The 16,597-nt window shown below is 41.6% G+C and overlaps 1 protein-coding gene across 1 annotated transcript in view; it reads left to right on the plus strand.

Annotated features, from left to right (window-relative positions):
* Positions 1-16,597, plus strand: part of Sucla2 (succinate-CoA ligase ADP-forming subunit beta) — a 52,809-nt gene that overhangs the window by 17,475 nt on the left and 18,737 nt on the right. Inside the window, 2 exon segments of the mRNA NM_001108387.2 lie at positions 6,344-6,472; positions 8,682-8,820. Coding sequence (NP_001101857.2) covers positions 6,344-6,472; positions 8,682-8,820 — 268 coding nt within the window.

Below are 16,597 nucleotides of genomic sequence, written 5' to 3' on the forward strand. Positions count from 1 at the left end.
CTCTCTCTCTCTCTTTCTCTCTCTCTCTCTCTCTCTCTCTCTCTCTCTCTCTCTCTCTGTGTGTGTGTGTGTACATGTGCATGCCTCCTTCCTTCCACCTTGTGAATATTAGAATTCGAATTCAGGTTGTCAGGCTTGGTTGTGCCTGCCTTTACCTAGTGTGAGCATCTTGCAGGCCTCTTGTGGTGGTTCTGATTTATGCTTCCATAAATTAATGTCACTAAGTCTTATATACTTGTCCGTATGTATATCTTTTTAGAGAAATATTCAGTACTTTGCCCACATTATAATTTCCAAGTATCTTGCATTCTGTTGGCTGGTTTTCATTTTGTCTGGCTGTTTTCTTTGTTGTGCAGAAGTTTTCAAGTTTAATACAGTCCCATTTTTTACAGCCTCTGTTTCTTATGTTTTTGGTATGGTATGATTTGTAAGAAATCGTCACCACATTCATATCATAAAACTCTCCTACACATTGCTCCAGGGCATATGTTTGGGTCTTCAAATCTTTTTTTTTTATAGTTTTAGGAGAGATGTTTGGATCTCTGGGCCTGCTATGCTATTTCGTTGGTCTTTATGGCAGTGTACACTATCTTTCTTGAGACAGGGTCTATTTATCTAGCTTAGTCTGGACTCAGTCTCTCTCCTCCTGTCTCAGGCTCCCAAATGCTATGATTTCAGGCGTGTGATTCCATACTTGACTTCATACTGTTTTGATCATTAGAGTTTTGCGATAGTATTTTGAAATCAGGATAGATGAGGTCCTTAGCCTTTTATTTCTCAAGACTGTTTTGCCGATTGCGATCAAGATTGCAAATGACTTTAAAGATGGAGGAGAAAAAAGAGGAAGCAAGACGAGGAAGAAGGGGAGGGAAAAGAAGACCCTAGAATTTCATTGAGCCTGTAGGTTGCTGGGGTTAGTAGGAACATCGGACTATTTAGACTTCATTACACCTCTTGGGCCAGTGTCTTTCCATGTTTTGTGTGTCTTCAATTTCTTCCAGCAATGTTTTATGGCTTTTAATGCATCAAACTCCTTAGTTTGGTTTAGTATTCTGTGTGTTGTTCAGTTTGGTGCTATTACAAATGGACTTGTCGCCTTTTTAGGTTGTTTATTTATTGTCTTGAAACAAAACATTTATTTTTGCCTGCTTATGGAATTTTGCTAAAATTATTCTAATTTTGTATGTGTGTAGTTTTTAGGTTTTCTGTGTATAAGGTCATCTTTGGATGCTCTTTCCTCCTTCTCTTTTACCTGGTTGTAAGACAGGTAAGGACTATAGGCAGATACTCCTTAAAGTATTACCCAGTGAAAACATGTCTTCAACAGCTTTTCAAAAAGTGCCAGACTAATTCAAAGGCAGACATGTGTACCAGCTGGGAGCTCCTTCTGACCACTCTAAGATAAAAACTAATGAGGTTCAAGAATGATAAGGGGGCTGGAGAGATGGCTCAGCGGTTCAGAGCACGGACTGCTCTTCCAGAGGTCCTGAGTTCAGTTCCCAGCAACTACATGGTGGCTCACAACCATCTGTAATGGGGTCTGATGCCCTCTTCTGGCGTGTCTGAGGACAGCCAAAGTGTAATCTTTAGAAAATGGAAAAAAGAGTGAGTTGTTAACAAAAAAAATTTTTCTTAAAAAAACAACCAGCCTTCCGTAACCTGTAGTATTGCCTCAGCTGCCAAAGAAGTTAGAAGAAAGAAAAGCATTTACTTGTACTGAAAGTCACAAGATCTGGAGGCCACACAGATGAGCAGTCTGGGATCAGCTTCCACGAGCTGATAATGGCAAGAAACATGGCAGCGTGCAGGCGGACATGACGCTGGCGCTGTGTTCATCCAGCAGGAGACTGTATTACACTGGGTGTAGCTTGAGCATAGGAGACCTCAAAGCCTGCCCACAGTGACACACTTCCTCCAACAAGACCACACCTCCTAATAGTGCCATTTTCTATGGGCCAAATATTCACGTACTTGAGTTTTGGGGGCCATACATAATCAAACCACCACAGCATTCATATGTATCTGGGTGGTACGTGCTTGGGTGCCTGTGTGCGGATGCATCTGTGCATGTGCTAGTGTACTCCAGGCCAGGCCATACATACAGAGGTCAGAGGGCAACTTCTAGGGAGTTATTTCTTTCCTTATATCATAGGAGTTCTGGGAACTGAAGTCTTGTTAACAGGCTTGGCAGCAAGCACTTTTACCAACTGAGTCATCTCACTTGTCTCTTAAGAAGATCTTTATGAAGGCATGATCATTTAAAAAATTGTTGTTTTGTTGTCCATTGATGTTTCTCTTGTCCCAGACTTATGCTTTATTTTTTTTTTTTTTTTCGGAGCTGGGGACCGAACCCAGGGCCTTGCGCTTCCTAGGTAAGCGCTCTACCACTGAGCTAAATCCCCAACCCCGACTTATGCTTTATTGCTGACTCAAACACTTGGTCAAACGGTTACCAGTGGTTTGATTAGAGGCGTCCTTTCTCTGCACCTGGATAGAAATTTTGAGTAGGCTTGGAGGAGCTTTTTGAGTTGGTGGTCCTAGTCCTTGAGTGTTCAAGGCCCTAGAGCTGTGTTTTACAACCTAGAGGGCTATATCTCCAAGCCCTGAGCACTTGGGTCTATTGCATCAGGTTTTACAAACCAGAAAATTAGGGCTCTGTTTAGGTTGGGTGCTTATTGCTTTGGGCTTTACCGACCAGTGGCCTCAGCCCTGGCGCCTACTGTGTGTGGTCCTTGGCTCCCAGCTGCAGTAAGTGGCACGAATGGGCCAGCAGGCGTACCTACTGGTGTTACAGCTCCTGACAGGGCCGCTTGGTGACCATCTTTTTCTTCAGTTGCTAGTGTTACACTTCTTGGATTTAGTGTGCCATTGTTCTTAACCCTGGCAGCCGAGCAGCTTCCTGGGACTGCGCTGGTGACTGGGCCACAGTCCCCGTCTCTCCCATCCTTCTTTACCATTGGCTCGCTGGTTTCTTCACCTTTCCTGGGTTTCGTCGTTTGTGCCATCACTTGCTAGGTTTTCTGTTTCTGCTGATTTTGTTGTCGTTATTTGAATTGTTCTTCCCTCCAATTTAATATACTTGAGAGTTTGTTAATGCTCATGTTTTTAACTGTCCAATTCTTAGTTTTGTTAATTTTCTCCATTGTTCTAAAATCAGCGTCACACTGTCACTAAATGGCCATCTTATGCTTTAGACTGTTGGATATTTTTTATTTATTTACATTTCAAATGTTATCCCCTTTCTTGGTTTCTTATCCATAACTCCCCTATTCCATTTCACCTCCCCTTCTATGAGGGTGCCCCCCCGCCCATCTACCTACCCCTTCCTGCCTCCCCACCTTGACATTCTCCTACATTAGGGGTCCAGCCTTGGCAGGACCAAGGGCTTCTCTTCCCATTGATGCCCAACAAGGCCATCCTCTGCTACATATGCAGCGGGAGCCATGGGTCTGTCCATGTGTAGTCTTTGGGTAGCGGTTTAGACCCTGGGCGCTCTGGTTGGTTGGTATTGTTGTTCTTATGGGGTTGCAAACCCCTTCAGCTCCTTTAATGCTTTCTCTAACTCCTCCAATGGGGACCCCATTCTCAGTTCAGTGGTTGGCTGTGAGCATTTGCCTCTGTTTTTTTGTCATGCTCTGATGTAGCCTCTCAGGAGACAGTTATATCAGACTCCTGTCGGCATGCACTTCTTGGCATCAGCAGTAGTCTGGGTTTGGTGTCTGTATATGGGCTGGATCCCCAGGTGGGGCAACCTCTGAATGGCCTTTCCTTCAGTCTCTGCTCCACATGTTGTCTCCATATTTCCTCCAGTGAGTATTTTTGTTCCCCCTTCTTAGAAGGTCTGAAGCATCCACACTTCGGTCGTCTTTCTTCTTGAGCTTCTTGTGGTCTGTCAATTGTACCTTGGGTAATCGGAGCTTTTGGGCTAATATCCACTTATCAGTGAGCACATACCATGTGTATTTTTTTGTGATTGGGTTACCTCACTTAGTATGATATTTTCTAGTTCCATCCATTTGCCTAAGAATTTCATGAATTCATTGTTTTGATAGCTGAGTAGTACTCCATTAGACCACAGCAGCTCCTATAAAAGAAAATATTTAATTGGGACTGACTTGCAGTTTCAGAGGTTTAGTCCATTCTCAGCATGCAGGTAGACATGGTGCTGGAGAAGGAGCAGGAAATTCTACATCTTGATCTGCAAGCAACATAGGAGAGACTATGAGCCATCAGCCACACTGGGTGTAACTTTGAATATAGGAGACCTCAAAGTCCACCCTCACAGTAACACACTCCCTCCAACAAGGCCATGCCTACTCCTGATAGTGCCACTCCCTGTGGGTCAGGCATTCAAACCTGAGTCTGTGGGGGCCATTCCTGTTCAAACTACCATACTCAGCATAAAGTGGTGTCCAGGACCTCTGAGTCCTTCCTTGTCCCTAAAGATGGCTGAAAACTTAAGTTACTTATCACACTGGAGCAAAGTCCAGCTAGATAATTTATTACCACATCTATTAAAATCTAACCACATGATAGAAAATAATTTTTTATGTATATAGGAATTAACTCTTAAAAACAAGATTTCCTTTAGTTATTGCTTTAAGTATTTTAAGAATTGTATTTTCCAGTGAGGGAGACTAAACCATTATTTGAAATCACATTTTATGTTTGTTACTGAAATACTATAATGACATATATATTCCAGTGACTTTTTTTTTTTTTTTTTAATTTTTTTTTTCTTTTCTTTTTTTTTCAGAGCTAGGGACCGAACCCAGGGCCTTGCGGTTGCTAGGCAAGCGCTCTACCACTGAGCTAAATCCCCAACCCCGACTTTTTTTTTTTTTTTTTTTTTAAATGTCACTGAAACTGGAGTGACAGAGGATTGTTGGTGGTTGGGAGTGAAACCCAGATCCTCTGGAAGAGCAGCCATTTTTTTTTCATCTTTATTAAATTGGGTTTTTCTTATTTACATATCAAATGTTATTCCCTTTCCTGGTTTCCAGGCCAACATCCCCCTAACCCCTCTCCCTCCCCTTCTATATAAGTGTTCCCCTCCCCATCCTCCCCCCATTACCGCCCTCCCCCCATTACCCCAAGAATCCTGTTCATTGGGGGTTCAGTCTTAGCAGGACCCAGGGCTTCCCCTTCCACTGGTGCCCTTACTAGGCTATTCATTGCTACCTATGCAGTTGGAGCCCAGGGTCAGTCCATGTATAGTCTTTGGGTAGTGGCTTAGTCCCTGGAAGCTCTGGTTGGTTGGTTGGTTGGTTGTTCATATGGAGTCTCAAGCCCCTTCAGAAGAGTAGCCATTTTAATCACTGAGTCAGCTCTCTAACTCTGATCTGTATTTTCTTATTCATTTTATTAGCATTTCCTCTAGGCTCTGCCCAACAGTTACCTAGCAACTGCTAGCATCTCCACCCATTAGGTAAAAGCCAGGAATTAGGCATGTAAGAAAACAGCCCCCCCCCCTCCCAGCCCTCCACGCTCCAAATGCCCCTGGCTGGCCTCTTCTTCCTTATTCTCTTCTTTCTCTTTCTGTCCTTCTCTGTCTGCCTTTCTTTGCTTCTACCCCTTCTCCTGGTCTTCTTCCCTTCCTGCCAATAAACCTTCTTTACATTAGTTCTGTGGTGTGGCTTGATTGTTCAGGGGGACACCTTGGCCTGCCGCTGAGCTCCTCCTTCCTGCTACTTTACACCGGGGTTTTATAAACACAACACATTAAATTATCTGTGATACGGTTTTACTACTTTTACTCGCTACTAGATTAGTTCTAGTCATACCAGACTAGCAAAGGTACTAGGTTTGTTTTATAATTTTACTGATTTTTGGAGGACCTAAAAGTTCATAATTTAACTATTTGTACATATGCCTTATTTTCTTACAGTGTGTGTGGCAGTAGTCAGGGCTGTTTTTGCAAGGTGGTTTGTTTTGTTTACAGAAAGTCTAGTAGCTCAGAAAACCTGCAAATTTTTCCTTAGATGGTTTCTTGTTTTCATTTTAAGCAATACCTTAATGCCTCTTTAGTTTTATGTATAAAATGCATAGATTATATTTTATATATTTGATTATATTTACTTATTTGGTATAGATATGTGTATTTTTTTTTATCTTTTTCCTTTGCAGGGAAGATGTCATTTTTATTTCCTGTTTCTGCTTCTTTTCCATTTTTCAGTTAAGCATTTATAATGGTTACTTACTGGAGATATGTTACATTGTCGAAGAAAATTGAAAATATGATGTGGGAGCTGTAGATGCCCAAATCTGACGGTGCAGGGATTAGTTTAAAATCCTATTGAGTCTAAAATAAAATTTGATGCTTTGTCTCCTCCTTCCCTTGTAGGGCCCTGTACTGATAGGAAGTTCACAAGGTGGGGTTAACATTGAAGATGTTGCTGCTGAGAATCCTGAAGCCATTGTAAAGGAGCCTGTTGATATAATTGAAGGCGTCAAAAAGGAACAAGCTGTGACAGTATGTTACGTTCCGAAAGGTCTTTTGTGTTTAGTTAGATAATTATAATACTTAAGATAGTTAACTTTGTAAAACACTAAACAATTTAAGATAATTTCTTATTTTTGAAGGTATTTACTGTATTTTTAAGATTTTGAAAGTGTTTACAATAGTTTTCTTGAAGATTTCTGTATTTCTTTAAAAGACAGGATGCTGTTAAGTAGGTCCTTGTGTCATTGCTGGATCTAGAACCATTAACAGTGAATCCTTAAAGTCAGCATATGTCCAGTTGTTCTTAATAGTACCCGAAATGTCTCATTATTGTAGAAGTTGTCTGAGTCACGGTCTGTAGGAAGTCTTTCACTGTGACTAATTAATATATATGTGCCACACCATTTTTTTCTAATGTATAGGTTCCCCTTTCTCACTTTTTAATTTGTTTATTTGTCAAAGACTCAGGGGTGATTATCATTGCTTTTCATAGTCTGAGTTTTGAATCCTCATTAAGTCATTTTAAATCTTCCCCAGCCCCCCTGTAAATTATATCTAGTGGTAGAGAGGCTGTCTTAACAATGTACACTCCGTAACATTTGTTTATGGTGTCTGGCTTTCTGCACTGTCCTTCCCTCCCCTTCTGCCTAGCTTCTGCTCCTTCCAAACAAAACTGTAGGATTTAATACTGTGTCTTTGAGTATTGCTTGATATTATTTTTAATGATGCTGTTGAGTTAAATTATTTGGTTTATGGACAAAAGCAAGCTGAATTATTTGCTGTAGCTTTAAACAGGGCTCATCAGTTGCTGAGAGAGCATCGCTAACATAAGCTCAGCTATTGAAGTACAGCAGTGGCCGGTGACTGGCATAGGAATCACAGGGCAGAGGGCTTTCTCCAGTGAGACCCGTGGCTTAAATGGATGAGTGGAATAAACACGCAAAAAGCACATCTGATCTATTACAAATTATATGAGAGTGATGACTACAGAGAATTTCAGATGAGGAAGCAAATATTTGATTTGTAAGAGCGAAGATACAGCAGGAAGGATGCATCTCAGGGCTTGACTTGGCAATGGCATAGTGGATTGGTGAAAATCATTTTGCAATCATCAAATATTTACTATGAAACTAATGAAATTAATGGAAATCTTTATGGTGAAATGGTACTTATTATTGTAATATTTTGTTTAACTTATAAAAGCTTTTCACCCAAACAACATTCTATTTTTTGGTCAGTGACTTATTTTTTGCTATTTGGCTCTTTATATGAATCATATTCACCCTCAAAAGATTTAAGTTTTTTCTGTTTCTGAAAATCAGGAGTATATTACATACAGCCTTTGATATTTGAAATAGAGGAGAGAATCCTTTGTAGTGTTTCTGAGCGGACTCCTGTCCTGTGTGTCATTGTTTCGTAGTTTCTCAAGGAACTGATAATTTAAATTGATACTTGTTCCAGCTGGGAAGGTAGCTGGGGTAGACACTGACACACGTGTTGGAGGTCCTGGGTGTAGTGCCAGCAACACTGCAAGAGGGCTGTCCACTTGCTTGATCATGGAAATTGTGACCTAGAACTCCTGGCTTGTGACCTAGACATTAGTGTTTAAAGTGTTCCATAGATGTTTCTGGTTCAGATTTCTGATCACCTCTGTAACTCTTCTAGAGAAGAGGCTCCTATGTCCTTGGGGCCTGTCAGAGTTGAGTTTTGAATGGATGAGACTGTCCTTGACTGCCTTTCCTATTAGCCCAGTAGACACGCTTTGCTTTTCCTTAAAGGCAGAGTAGGGTGCTTTGCTAACTTTGATTAGTGTTAGACTATTGAGATTATCAACCTTCCATATGTAGTTCTAATAAAATATGTCTTTTTGTTATACGTACTGTTCCAGCTTTTAGTATGTGTGCTGCCGAAGCACATGCATCTGCTTGTCAGTTTCGGTTGACTGTAGGCGTGGAGAGAAGCAGTGAGGCAGCTATGAAGTGAGCGCCAGGGCTGTGGTCTAGGCTAATGGCTAGCACTTGACCTCAGAATCATTTTCCGATATGTAAAGTAGACATGAAGCGTACCCTGTAAGATTTTGAGGCAGCAAGGTTTTTGTTGTTTAAACCTTTAGTAGCTGCTCTTTCAGTGGTTTAACTACAGTTCTCACTTATCTTTTTAAATGATAGTTTTATTTGTAATATTTTAATGCTGATTAAACATATACAAGTTACTACTGAAAAAGACAAATTACTTTCAGCTTGCAAAGAAGATGGGATTTCCTTCTAACATTGTGGACTCTGCAGCAGAAAACATGATCAAGCTTTATAACCTTTTTCTGAAGTATGACGCAACTATGGTAGAAATAAACCCAATGGTAGAAGATGCTGATGGAAAGGGTAAGCTACCTCTTCTGTCACATGATGAATGCTTGTGTCACCTGTTGTTCTTGTGTAGCAATTCATCTTCTGATGAATTGACTGGGAGCAGATGTGAAAGAAACCATTAAAACACAAGAGTTGTGCTGTTTTGTATAGTGACCACCATTCAGTCACAGTTGTCTGGTTGAATTAATAAAAATGATGCAACTTAGAAATCCGAGGGGGCAGTCACTCAGTCACATCCCAGGGGTTCAGTAGTCACCATAGTGGATTGAACAGAAATGGAGCATTTTGACCCAGGCAGAAGGTCTTGTGGGATAGCAGTTGGTTGGAGAAATCAGGGCTATGGCAAGAGTTAGCCATGATTGGGGAAAATTAGCCATCCAAGCCTCATGCTTGGGCCCTTTCTGTGAAAAGATATTCTCAGACATGAATCATCTCAGAATTTGGAGCCACTAGAGAAGAAGGGCAGCTTGCTTGTTTCTTTATTGCTGTGAAGGAATACCGTAACCACGGCAACAGCTTAGGCCTCCATGCAGGGACACCCCTGACACATGCCTGGCCTCAGGGCCTTTCCTTAGCGGGAGATTCCATAACCCCTTTCTTCTGTTCTTGACTCTAAAGCCAGCACCATGTGCTAAAGCTGACAAGTCCTGCTGCTTGCTAGGGTTGGAACATGGCCCTCTTGTTCACTTTCATCTTCAACTTTCTGTTTTCTGTGGTTTCCTTCACTGCCTCAGGTTGGCTGTCCTGAATCTTACTCTGTATCAGACTGGCTTCAAACTCAAGGTCAGCCTGCCTCTGCCTCCTGAGTCCTGGGACTAAAGGCATGCGCCACCACACCTGGCCCTGAGCTTTTTAAGAAATGTCACAAGTTAGACTTGTTAGACTCTTAGCTGGGTGGTATATTTTCCCTTTATTCCTTTATTTAACATCAGGCTTTTCTTTAATCTGGTTATTTCCTGTAACACAGGGTTTAGCCCCATTCCACTTCCTAGTGCCCCTTTTCCTTGGTCAGCTTGCTCCTTTTTCTTACAGATCTGTGTAAGAGCGACCACTAATAATAACACAACTAAGTCAATAATACTGGTTTGAGATTTCTTCTGCCAATGTAATTAATGTAAAACTTTTCCCTTTAGTTTCAGGCAGACTTTTTGGACAAGAGCAAAAAGCAGAAACATTCTTCACCAAAACCTCACAGAACAGTCTCTAAGCCACATACTAAAATTCTTCTCTAAAACCTCTTTAGCCAGGCTCCCATAGTTCAAATCCCCCTCAGCACTATGTTCTTCTATGCTTCTAATAGTATGGCCTATTAAGACCCACTTAAAGTATTCAATTGCTTTTCTAATTCAAAGTCCCAAAATTCACAATTCTCCAACAAAAGCATGATCAGGTCTGTCCCAAGCAATACCCAACTCCTGGTCCTAAGTTCTGTAAGTTCTGTTGTAGTTATGGTTTTATTGCTGTGAAGAGACACTGTGGCCATGGCAACTCTTTTTCTTCTTCTGATTCTTTTTTAAAATTGGATATTTTACTTTACATTTCAAATGTTATCTCCTTTCCTGGTTTCCCCTCTGCAAACCCCCTATCCCATCCCCCTCTTACCCTGCTTCTATGAGGGTGCTCCACCACCCACCCACCCACCCACCCACCCACCCACTCCTGCCTCACTGCCCCAGCATTCCTCTACACTGGGACATCAAGCCTTTACAGGACCAAGGGCCTCCCCATCCATTGATGCCAGATAAGGCCCCTCCAGCTCCTTCAGTCCTTCCCCTAACTCCTCCACAGGGGTCCCTGTGATCAGTCCAGTGGTTGGCTTCAAGCATCTGCATCTGTATTGGTCAGGCTCTGGCAGAGCCTCCCAGGAGACAGCTGTATCAGGCTCCTGTGAACCAGCACTTGGCATCAGCAAGAGTGTCTGGGCTTGGTGTCTGCATGTGGGATGGATCCCTAGGTGGGGCAGGCTCTGGATGGCCTTTCTTTCAGTCTCTGCTCCACTCTTTGTCCCTGTATTTCCTTTAGACAGGAGCAATTCTGGGTGAAAATTTGGAGATGGGTGAGTGGCCCCATCCCTCAACTGGGGGCCCATGTCTAACCTCTGGAATTGGTCTTGACAGGTTCTCCCTCCCCTTTGTTGGGCATTTTAGCTAATGTCATCCCCATTGGGTCCTGGGAGCCTCTTGCTTTCCTGGCATCTGGGACTTTTTGGTGGCTATCCCCTGCTCCCCATCCCCCATTGCTACATACCTCTGTATATCATCCAGTCTCCTCCCACACCTGACCCTGCCCCCTCTTTTCTCCTCCCCTTCCTCTTTTCCTTCCAAGTTCCTTCAACCGTCTATCTCCTGTGAGTATTTTGTACTCCCTTCTAAGAAGGACTCAAGGATCCATACTTTGGTCTTCCTTCTTCTTAAGCTTCATATGGTCTGAGAGTTGTATCTTGGGTATTCCGAGCTTTTGGGCTAATATCCACTTAATCAGTGAGTACATCCCATGTGTGTTCTTTTGTGATTGGGTTAACTCACTGAGGATAATATTTTCAAGTTCCATCCATTTGCCTGAGAATTTCATGAAGTCATTGTTTTTGATCGCTGAGCAGTACTCCATTGAATAAATGTACCACATTTTCTGTATCCATTCCTCTGTTGAAGGGCATCTGGGTTCTTTCCAGCTTCTGGCTATTATAAATAAGGCTGCTGTGAACATAGTGGAGCCCGTGTCTTTTTTATATGTTGGGGCATCTTTTGGGTATATGCCCAAGAGAGGTATAGCTGTGTCCTCAGGTAGTTCAATGTCCAATTTTCTGAGGAACCTCCAGACTAATTCTCAGAGTGGTTGTACCAGTCTGCAGTCCCACCAACAATGGAGGAGTGTTCCTCTTTCTCCACATCCTCGCCAGCATCTTCTGTCACCTGAGTTTTTGATCTTAGCCATTCTCACTGGTGTGAGGTGGAATCCCATGGCTACTCTTATAAAGGAAACCATTCCATTGAGCCGAGCTTACAGGTTCAGGGTTCAGCCCATTCTCATGGAGGCATGCTGACAGACATAGTGCTAGACAGGAGCTGGGAGTCCTAGATGTTGGTCTGCAGGGAGCAGTCTTGTTATGTATTTTGCTATCAGTTAGCAGTGGGTTTTATCTTCAAGCTGATGATGAAGAAATGGTGTTTTGCCTAATTTGTTCAGTTCTTTAATTCCTACTAATGTGTGTTTTTCATGTTTGTTGAACATGTTTTCTGTTTTGGAGTTTTCTGTTGATGTTCGTTGTTACAACTATTAACTTTCTCTGGCTGATAAAAATTACCATAACTCTAAGTGACTTTCCCCTTTTATAGTTGTACACTACAAGTTCAAAATCATTATCCAGTAATTCCAGGTGTGAGCAGGGCTGTGTGCTTTCAGAGGCTACAATGAAGAATCTGTGCTTTTTCTCCTCTCCTTTCTCTTCTGTGTATAGCTCTAGTCTTCTGCCTTCCTCTTGTAAGGATGCTTATGGTACCTGTAATCTAGGATAATACCCGATGTCAGCATCTTTATCACATCTGTAGTAACTACCATGCCAAGGAATAGTTTCTATGAATTTATAATTTCCTTGCTGTAGTACCCAAGAGGGATTAGTTTTCGTACTACTTTGGTGACTTCTGGATGTTTTCATAGCAATTTTTAATATCACTCAAAAATTGAAACAATGTAATATGAAGTATTTACTCTTCCTTAAAAGTCTTCCTCTCTGCCCTCATCTAGTCTGATTCTGACTGCATTTTTGTTTGTCTTTTTAAAAAACTATTCAATTTTAAGGAAAATGTTAGAAAACATGTTCTTTTTTTTTTTTTTTTTTTTTTGGACCTAGGCCATTTTGTACCTTTTGCATGCTCATCAGAATTTTTCTTTCTTCCATTAACTTGAGTATTTCTTATTTACATTTCGAATGTTATTCCCTTTCCCGGTTTCCGGGCCAATATCACCCTAACTCCTCCCCCTCCCCTTCCTTATGAGTGTTCCCCTCCCCATCCTCCCCCCATTGCCGACCTTCCCCCAACAATCTAGTTCACTGGGGGTTCAGTCTTAGCAGGACCCAGGGCTTCCCCTTCCACTGGTGCTCTTACTAGGATATTCATTGCTACCTATGAGGTCAGAGTCCAGGGTCAGTCCATGTATAGTCTTTGGGTAGTGGCTTAGTCCCTGTGAAGCTCTGGTTGCTTGGCATTGTTGTTCATATGGGGTCTCGAGCCCCTTTAACCTCTTCCAGTCCTTTCTCTGATTCCTTCAACAGGGGTCCTATTCTCAGTTCAGTGGTTTGCTGCTGGCATTCGTCTCTGTATTTGCTGTATTCTGGCTGTGTCTCTCAGGAGAGATCTACATCCGGTTCCTGTCAGCCTGCACTTCTTTGCTTCATCCATCTTGTCTAATTGGGTGGCTGTATATGTATGGGCCACATGTGGGGCAGGCTCTGAATGGGTGTTCCTTCTGTGTCTGTTTTAATCTTTGCCTCTCTTATTTCCTGCCAAGGGTATTCTTGTTCCCCTTTTAAAGAAGGAGTGATGCATTCACATTTTGATCATCTGTCTTGAGTTTCATGTGTTCTGTGCAACTAGGGCAATTCAAGCATTTGGACTAATAGCCACTTATCAATGAGTGCATACCATGTGTGTTTTTCTGTGATTGGGTTACCTCACTCAGGATGATATTTTCTAGTTCTAACCATTTGCCCACGAATTTCATAAAGTCATTGTTTTTGATAGCTGAGTAATATTCCATTGTGTAGATGTACCATATTTTCTGTATCCATTCCTCTGTTGAAGGGCATCTGGGTTCTTTCCAGCTTCTGGCTATTATAAATAAGGCTGCGATGAACATAATGGAGCACGTGTCTTTCTTATATGTTGGGGCATCTTTTGGGTATATGCCCAAGAGAGGTATAGCTGGGTCCTCAGGTAGTTCAATGTCCAATTTTCTGAGGAACCTCCATACTGATTTCCAGAATGGTTGTACCAGTCTGCAGTCCCACCAACAATGGAGGAGTGTTCCTCTTTCTCCACATCCTCGCCAGCATGTGCTGTCACCTGAGTTTTTGATCTTAGCCATTCTCACTGGTGTGAGGTGAAATCTCAGGGTTGTTTTGATTTGCATTTCCCTTATGACTAAAGATGTTGAACATTTTTTAGGTGTTTCTCAGCCATTCAGCATTCCTCAGCTGTGAATTCTTTGTTTAGCTCTGAACCCCATTTTTTTTTTTTTTTGGTATAATGCTTTCTCGTATTTTCTTTTTTTTCTTTTTCTTTTTTTTTTATTACCTTGAGTATTTCTTATTTACATTTCGAGTGTTATTCCCTTTCCCGATTTCCCTGCAAACATCTCCCTAATCCCTCCCCCTCCCCTTTCTTTATGGGTGTTCCCCTCCGGATCCTCCCCCCATTGCCGCCCTTCCCCCAACAATCTAGTTCACTGGGGGTTCAGTCTTAGCAGGACCCAGGGCTTCCCCTTCCACTGGTGCTCTTACTAGGATATTCATTGCTACCTATGAGGTCAGGGTCAGGGTCAGTCCATGTATAGTCTTTAGGTAGTGGCTTAGTTGCTTGGCATTGTTGTACATATGGGGTCTCGAGCCCCTTCAAGCTCTTCCAGTTCTTTCTCTGATTCCTTCAACGGGGGTCCTATTCTCAGTTCAGTGGTTTGCTGCTGTATTTGCATTTCCCTTATGACTAAGATGTTGAACATTTCTTTAGGTGTTTCTCAGCCATTCGGCATTCCTCAGCTGTGAATTCTTTGTTTAGCTCTGAACCCCATTTTTTAATAGGGTTACTTGTCTCCCTGTGGTCTAACTTCTTGAGTTCTTTGAATATTTTGGATATAAGCCCTCTATCTGTTGTAGGATTGGTAAAGATCTTTTCCCAATCTGTTGGTTGCCGTTTTGTCCTAACCACAGTGTCCTTTGCCTTACAGAAGCTTTGCAGTTTTATGAGATCCCATTTGTTGATTCTTGATCTTAGAGCATAAGCCATTGGTGTTTTGTTCAGGAAATTTTCTCCAGTGCCCATGTGTTCGAGATGCTTCCCCAGTTTTTCTTCTATTAGTTTGAGTGTATCTGGTTTGATGTGGAGGTCCTTGATCCACTTGGACTTAAGCTTTATACAGGGTGATAAGCATGGATCGACCTGCATTCTTCTACATGTTGACCTCCAATTGAACCAGCACCATTTGCTGAAAATGTTATCTTTTTTCCATTGAATGCTTTTGGCTCCTTTGTCAAAAATCAAGTGACCATAGGTGTGTGGGTTCATTTCTGGGTCTTCAATTCTATTCCATTGGTCTATCTGTCTGTCTCTGTACCAATACCATGCAGTTTTTATCACTATTGTTCTGTAATACTGCTTGAGTTCAGGGATAGTGATTCCCCCTGAAGTCCTTTTATTGTTGAGGATAGTTTTAGCTATCCTGGGTTTTTTGTTATTCCAGATGAATTTGCAAATTGTTCTGTCTAACTCTTTGAAGAATTGGATTGGTATTTTGATGGGGATTGCATTGAATCTGTAGATCGCTTTTGGTAAAATGGCCATTTTTACTATATTAATCCTGCCAATCCATGAGCCTGGAAGATCTTTCCATCTTCTGAGGTCTTCTTCAATTTCTTTCTTCAGTGGCTTGAAGTTCTTATCATACAGTTCTTTTACTTGCTTGGTTAAAGTCACACTGAGGTACTTTATATTATTTGGGACTATTATGAAGGGTGTCGTTTCCCTAATTTCTTTCTCGGCTTGTTTCTCTTTTGTGTAGAGGAAGGCTACTGATTTATTTGAGTTAATTTTATACCCAGCCACTTTGCTGAAGTTGTTTACCAGATTTAGTAGTTCTCTGGTGGAACGTTTGGGATCACTTAAATATACTATCATACCATCTGCAAATAGTGATATTTTGACTTCTTTTCCAATCGGTATCACCTTGATCTCCTTTTGTTGTTTGATTGCTCTGGCTAGAACTTTAAGAATTATATTGAATAAGTAGGAGAGAGTGGGCATCCTTTTCTAGTCCCTGATTTTAGTGGGATTGCTTCAAGTTTCTCTCCATTTAGTTTAATGTTAGCAACTGGTTTGCTGTATATGGCTTTTACTATGTTTAGGTATGGGCCTTGAATTCCTATTCTTTCCAGGACTTATATCATGAAGGGGTGTTGAATTTTGTCAAATGCCTTCTCAGCATCTAATGAAATGATCATGTGGTTTTGTTCTTTCAGTTTGTTTATATAATGGATCACGTTGATGGTTTTCCGTATATTAAACCATCCCTGCATGCCTGGGATGAAGCCTACTTGATCATGGTGGATGATTGTTTTGACGTGCTCTTGGATTCATTTTGCCAGAATTTTATTGAGTATTTTTGCGTCGATATTCATAAGGGAAATTGGTCTGAAGTTCTCTTTCTTTGTTGGGTCTTTGTGTGGTTTAGGTATAAGAGTAATTGGGGCCTCATAGAAGGAATTCGGTAGTGTTTCATCTGTTTCAGTTTTGTGGAATAGTTTGGATAGTATTGGTATGAGGTCTTCTATGAAGGTCTGATAGAATTCTTCACTGAACCCATCTGGACCTGGGCTCTTTTTGGTTGGGAGACCTTTGATGACTGCTTCTATTTCTTTAGGAGTGATGGGGTTGTTTAACTGGTTTATCTGTTCCTGATTTAACTTCAGTACCTGGTATCTGTCTAGGAAATTGTCCATTTCCTGCAGATTTTCAAGTTTGTTGAATATAGGCTTTTGTAGTAAGATCTGATGATTTTTTGAATTTCCTCTGATTCT

The sequence above is a fragment of the Rattus norvegicus genome, chromosome 15 (assembly GCF_021556685.1).
Source record: "Rattus norvegicus strain SHRSP/BbbUtx chromosome 15, alternate assembly SHRSP_T2T, whole genome shotgun sequence".
Lineage (NCBI taxonomy): Eukaryota > Metazoa > Chordata > Mammalia > Rodentia > Muridae > Rattus > Rattus norvegicus.